Below are 6,278 nucleotides of genomic sequence, written 5' to 3'. Positions count from 1 at the left end.
GTAACACACCCAAGTAAGATAGAGGAAGGATAAGGACAAGAAAAAATTGACCAAAATTAAGATCAACAACAACAAAGATGCTGAAAAAAATTTGTAAAAAAAGAAAATTTTCGGTGACCTTAAGAACCAGACAAGAAAGTCATGGTATACTGAACGCTTTTGATAACTTTTTATGATGTCTAAGACGACCTACTTGAATTCTTACTTTGTTATAGAGGCCAACTAAATTTTTCCGATCATAACCTTTTGCGAAGGTACATATTTCGACGTGCCCCATTTTTGAGTGAACATATCTACCAGAAGCCAACGTGCCCCCATTTTTGAGTGAACATATCTACTAGAAACCATAATTTCCAAGCCTTCTACTACTCTTGGCTGTTATAGTGGCCTGAAATAGGCCTTTCTCTTGTAGCAAAATAGAGAACTGCAGAATAAAGAAATATATCTGTCGTGAGTATGATATATCGAATTACATTCTACATAGGTTTTTTCTTTATATAGGAGAGTTGGCTGTATTAACAAATAGAGAAGAAGATTCCAAAGGTGAAGCCTATGGTGAGGATAAACGTATTTAGTTGATGGACGGCTGAGAGGAAAGGCTGAGATGTATGCTACTCCACCTGCATGAAAATTCAGAAAAGCTTCCATGAGATAGAGAAGGGATATACACTCTACGTGAAATATCCAACATAAAGAAATGAAGCTATCCTTTGCGGAGGAGAACACAAAGAGAAATATATAAATAATTCAGCTCTTAGAGGCCAATGAAATTTCGTATGTTGGGTACTTGGGCAACAATTCTTGAGCTGCGCAATTCCATTCTGAATAAAAATCTACACCTCTACCTCTTCAACGTCTCACCACTTTTCAAAATTCAAGTTCTTCGATTCTCATCAATGTCCTCTGAATTCATCCTTTAATCGCTCCAAACAAATTTTGGCCACTGTATTAAAATGCTCGGAAACAATCAAAGTACTACATTACAGATGCATCCAAAATGTTGTTTCTACAACATTCTCTTAACTAATAACACATGCCAGTGTAATGTAGAGTATTTCGGGGCTCACACAAATTCACAAGACAAAAAAACATGGAATAATAAAAAATTATACCAAGGTCCTGGGTAATTATTTTTTGAATTTTGCATCTTGTATATAACCTTTACAGGAGTCTTATTTGGATCGATAGACTGATTCCTAGAAGCTTATCTCTCTTCTCTCTGCAAAAAAATTACCTGTGGGTAACTGGTTTGGCAGCAGAACAATCCATACACCAGTATCTGCACCTTCCTCAGCTGACATGTTTCCTTGCCAACCAGTCATGGCAGTCTTCACCCAACCAGGGCAGTAGCAATTGATGTAAATTCTATGACCTTCGGGCCTGCTGGAAAGAAGCTTTGCCATTAATCTAGTGTAAGCATTTACAGCAAGTTTTGAAACTGAGTAGTCGGTGAACATTTGAGGCCACCCATTAGGCATCCAAGTTGCATCTTTCACTTGTTTGAGGAACTCAGCAACCATGCCATCAATAAGTTCCTCAGAGAGAGATTCATCAGTCAGGAGTTTCTCTCTCAGGTTTGCATCGCCCAATCTCTGCAACGGCAGCATAATCACACTCAGAAATGGCTCCATGAAGACAAAGATGGAGTGCTCAGGTATTTACAAAATAAAAAAGCCTTTAATGTCGGATAATTCCGTAGTATATTGAATAACAGTTAGCTATGGCCATTAGATTTACTGTTTAAGTGTCTAAATAGAACTCAAAAAAAAAGATCAGATAAACATACATTTCGCCTTCCATTCACTCTACCGAGTCTTGAGCTAACATTCAATATCCGAGCGCCATTCTCAGAAGGTCTCATCACTGGGATCATAGCTTTAATGACCCTCTTTGTGCCAACATAATTTGTTTCAATAACCTTCTCTGCAAATTCAACTGAATTTTCTGATCCTAAATTAAAATTGACACCAGCATTATTTACCTGCAGCACAATAAAAAAACGCGAGGAATATAAGCTACCAAAATTAACCGAATGGAAAATAGTAAGTTTAGTGGTGATGTAGCACAAGCAGTTGTACCAGTCCCAAGAAATCAAATCAACAAGAAAGTTAGCCTGTCACAAGCAGCATGAAAAAAAACTAATTTATTCAGAAGTTAGATTTTATTTTGTTATTTTTTCTGCCATTTTTTTGGCTAGACAGTTGAAGTTTAAGCAAATAATGAGAGAACATTATGCAAAATTATGATCAGATGAATATTAATTTCATGATTAGCAATTGTTAATTTTTTTCCAATAAATTTTTAGGTTTTCCCATGTTATTAAAACCAGCCCTCTTCCCTCCATTCAAAAGAATAGGTTGACCCTCTGTCCATCCATTCCTCTCTTCCTAGTTTTGTTTTAGAGTTAATGTTGAAAATATTTATTTGATGATTTCATAAATGGTTGATTGTGAAAAAAAAAAATCTGAGTTTCTTTCAAGATTTGGAGGCTTAATGACCAACTAAATAAAGAGGGAAATTGGTGATCTTCCACATCCTATGATGAGTGATAGATTTTGAGGCGGCTTAATTGCCAGTATAATGAGTATATTCCAAATACAAGTTTAAAATTTGGAGCGTTTAGTTTGAGAAAAACAGAATGCAGTGCATAATTCAATGAATTTCAAATGTAGCATTTTGTTCAATTCTAGTGTATTTCAAACTCACCAAATTTGAGTGAGTTCTAATTAGAATACAAATATGGTTATTGTTGCCGCTTGCCATTGCCTCTCATTGTCATTGCCGACCAACACTATCACAGCCTCCTGCCGTAGGCCACATCATCATTGCCTCCTACTACTCTCCTCAGTCCATCATCGCCAACATTGTTGTTGTAGCTGTCACTACCATTGCCTGTCACCTCTGTTGTCACCAACATCGTCAGTCACCATAGTTGCCACTGCTAGTAGTTGCCGCAACCATTCACTGCTACTGGCCATCGCCATCAACTTTGACCACCACTCATCACCTTCGTTTTACATTGATTTCATTTTTCTTCAAACTAAATATGAAAATATAAACTCTTGTATTTACTTTACACTAAACCAATCAACTTCAAAATAATTCAAAGAGACTATATTTTTTTTACGCTACAGTTTTTTTAAAAAAATCATCTTAGCAATTTTAATTCTCTTCTTTTGAAAATCTTATTTACTATTCTCCTAAAAAACCCTAAGCCAAAGCCCTCCTAAGTTACTAGCTAAAACTAGGGCAAACTAGATCTAGTCCAGTTCCAATGGATTTTCGATCACCCTAAATCACTTGGATATTATTCAAGCATTAAACCCATCCACCAAGGAAAAATATCCTCCCCAAAGCTGGCAAGCATACCAGGATCCTGCATGACCCATGCTCATAAAGAACATATGAAAATATAAAAAAGTAAAAAAATTTCATGAATTTTCTATATCATATTTCTACACCATAAACAAAATTTTCCGTGTGTTTCCACGCCCTAGGATAACCTATATTCTCTACACCGAAAGTCTATGTCAGATCTAGAGATTTCATGTTTAGGTATTCGATTTGCTTGGTCTCACTCATCCAATTTCTAACACATTACATATGCATCCCAACCAACCTCGCTTGAAGCTTTTTAACCCAAAAGAACTCATCACTTCAAAGCAAACACTAGATCCCCTCTCTAAGTTTTGATATCCAAGCACAAGGTTGACAAAAAGAGAAAACCTTTGAAAAAACACTTGCAAGAAGAATCTTTTTTTCCTTTAGTATTGTATTAATCTCCTAGCTTTGCCATTTCCTTTGTGATATGAGATATTTTCATGTTAGACAATAAATTTGCTTTATCTATTGTTATTCTTTCAATACTTTTCTTTACGCAGTAACTAGCCATTTACCATAACTTATCCTAAAACTTTTTTTAAGTAGCACTAAATATCACTAAGTGAATTCCATGAAATAGTTTTATAAATTAATTAAACTTTATGTTTTTTACTGACTCTTATTAACTAATTAAGCTTGTTTTATATATTTTTATATAAGATCGCTCGTTCGAATGCTTTTATATCCCATTCTGCTTTGAATTTAGAGTGTATAAACAACTATATTATCTATATAATCTACATTCACTAACGCAGCATGACATTAAAATTAGCTAGCACAAAATAGTTTGAGGGATTATAAAAACTAGTTGAAGGTCTGAATATTAGGGAAAATAATCACAAGAAGATGCCAAGTTTAAAATTTATTGAAAGAGAGTAATAATAAAAATGCAAACCATACTAGAGAATGTGCTGGGGCAGATTAACCAATTGAACATTAGGTTGCAGACACCACCTTTAGCACCTACAACATATCTCACTTAAGAATTTTCATGTAAAGGAGAAACTTCATGTGAGCTACAACGAGAGGAATGGAAATAACTTTAGGGAAGACAATTTAACTAAGGTTATCCAACTAGAAATATCACGATTGAAGCTGCCATATTTGATGGGGTCAATATTCTCAACAAATTTCTCAATTAGCTTAACTGAATGAATAATTCTTTTTATTGATATCAAATATATTATTATTATCAGGGAGTTTTTGATGCTAAAAAGAAGCTTATGGGCCATGTAAGAAAGTATTAGTTTAATATTTTAGCTGACCATGGATAAACTCAATCAAGACCGAGTCAACACTTTTAAGTTGAATGGCTAAGTTTGGATGAAGTCATATTATGTCAGATTTGACCCACTAAGTCAAACAAGTCTATGGGTTTTGAAAAACTAGTCAAACAAAGAAAAACGACAAAAATGCACTTCCATCCCCCATTAACGACTTACTATTCATCCTATGAAGGAGAAACCTCATTGTTTGTACTACATATAACATCCTCTGAAAAAGAACAGGCATCACAACTTTTAAGCCTCAAAACTTTAGTAAAGATCTTCCAAACAAAACTCTATCTCTCCCACACATCTTAAAGGGCAGTTTGGGATGCTTCTAATTATCCATAATATCTGTTGTTAAACGGTTGTAAAAAAGACTATTGTTCGAAGCTAATATAATTTCTTTAAAACATAGATCATAAAATTTTCAAATGTTTAAGAGAGGGGTCAGTTAGTGTAGTTTAAAATTAGTTTTGAAAATTTGACTAATTTTATTTCTTCTTAAAATAATAAAAAAATAGTATGGATCCTTTGTTGAAAAAATACAAAGACAAACGTTTAACATAAAAAAATTATTTTTTCAAAGTTTCTAAGAACTATTGTTATATCATAAGTTCATCATGGCAGAAACATATTTCAAAAGTCTCGAAAAACTTTTCCAAATCACATATCATAAGCAAAATTAGATCACAAAACATTTTGATATAGCTAAAGATGCAATAAAAGCAAGGATTTAGAAAGTGAAAAAAAATATAAACTAATAAATAATAGTTCGGCCATTACTTGTTTACACCTTGTACCAAAATAAATCAAATATACCCAAAACTTTTTAAACATTGTTAGACCATACTAATTCATATTTATGATCAATAAAATAGTTTAATACAATCCAAAACTCATGATATTGATAGAGTTAAGAAACCACAAAAAAAAGTCGCATGGTTATAACAAAAAAAAGATAAACTCAATCATAGAAATCAACTTTAAGTAGTGCACTCATGAAGATATTACCCATGTAACTGACATTTGAAACACAAAGTTAACAGCAATATGTCGTTAATTGACCCTAGTCTCAAATCTCTAAGCTTAAGAGGTGTGGTGAAGGATAAACAATGAGAGTTAAGAATTTCAAATCTTTACTGAAACAGCATCACAAAATCCAAAGTATAAAAAATGACCTCAACTGTAACACTTTCACTCTCTCCGCCTTTTCTTTTTCCTATCAAGACTATGTGCCTCATGTGAGACCCATATGCGTCTTTCTAAGCACAATGGGGATGTTTGCATCACTTAGGCTCTCAGTACATCACCCATATACACCTTGTCATGGGGGGAATCCAACAAAGCCTTATGCCTCACACTACCTAAAATGCTTTCCTAGGCACATTAAGATGGATTGGCCTACTATCATTACACTATCATAAGGATGAAGCAAAAGCGTAGCCAAATGTCCACAAAAATCAAAAGTACACCAACCATGTTTAATATAAACCACTTCATTATTGTTAGACTACATAAGCTTGAGATGAATAAGCCTTACGTATAAACATCCTCACACTATCTCTTGATTTGAAAGAGCAAAATAAAAATATGAACAAGAATAATATTTTCTTTTATTTATAAACTCAT

The 6,278-nt window shown here is 33.8% G+C and overlaps 1 protein-coding gene across 2 annotated transcripts in view; it reads right to left on the bottom strand.

Annotated features, from left to right (window-relative positions):
- Positions 1–321: 321 nt before the first annotated feature.
- LOC110028663 (carbonyl reductase [NADPH] 1-like) overlaps positions 322–6,278 on the bottom strand; it is a 25,099-nt gene continuing 19,142 nt past the window's right edge. The window contains exons 3-5 of one of the 2 annotated variants that reach the window (XM_020730607.1): positions 1,787–1,981; positions 1,235–1,592; positions 322–620 (exon numbers count right to left, since the gene is read on the bottom strand). In XM_020730607.1, the coding sequence (XP_020586266.1) occupies positions 379–620; positions 1,235–1,592; positions 1,787–1,981 (795 nt within the window). In that variant the 3' untranslated portion in view covers positions 322–378. Of the gene's footprint in view, positions 621–796; positions 1,593–1,786; positions 1,982–6,278 lie in introns of those variants that run through there. The other variant, XM_020730609.1, reaches the window with a different exon arrangement.

This window comes from Phalaenopsis equestris, unplaced genomic scaffold, assembly GCF_001263595.1.
Source record: "Phalaenopsis equestris unplaced genomic scaffold, ASM126359v1 Scaffold000520, whole genome shotgun sequence".
Taxonomy (NCBI): domain Eukaryota; kingdom Viridiplantae; phylum Streptophyta; class Magnoliopsida; order Asparagales; family Orchidaceae; genus Phalaenopsis; species Phalaenopsis equestris.
The sequence above is the reverse complement of the archived record's forward strand: the minus strand, read 5'-3'. Positions and strand labels throughout refer to the sequence as shown.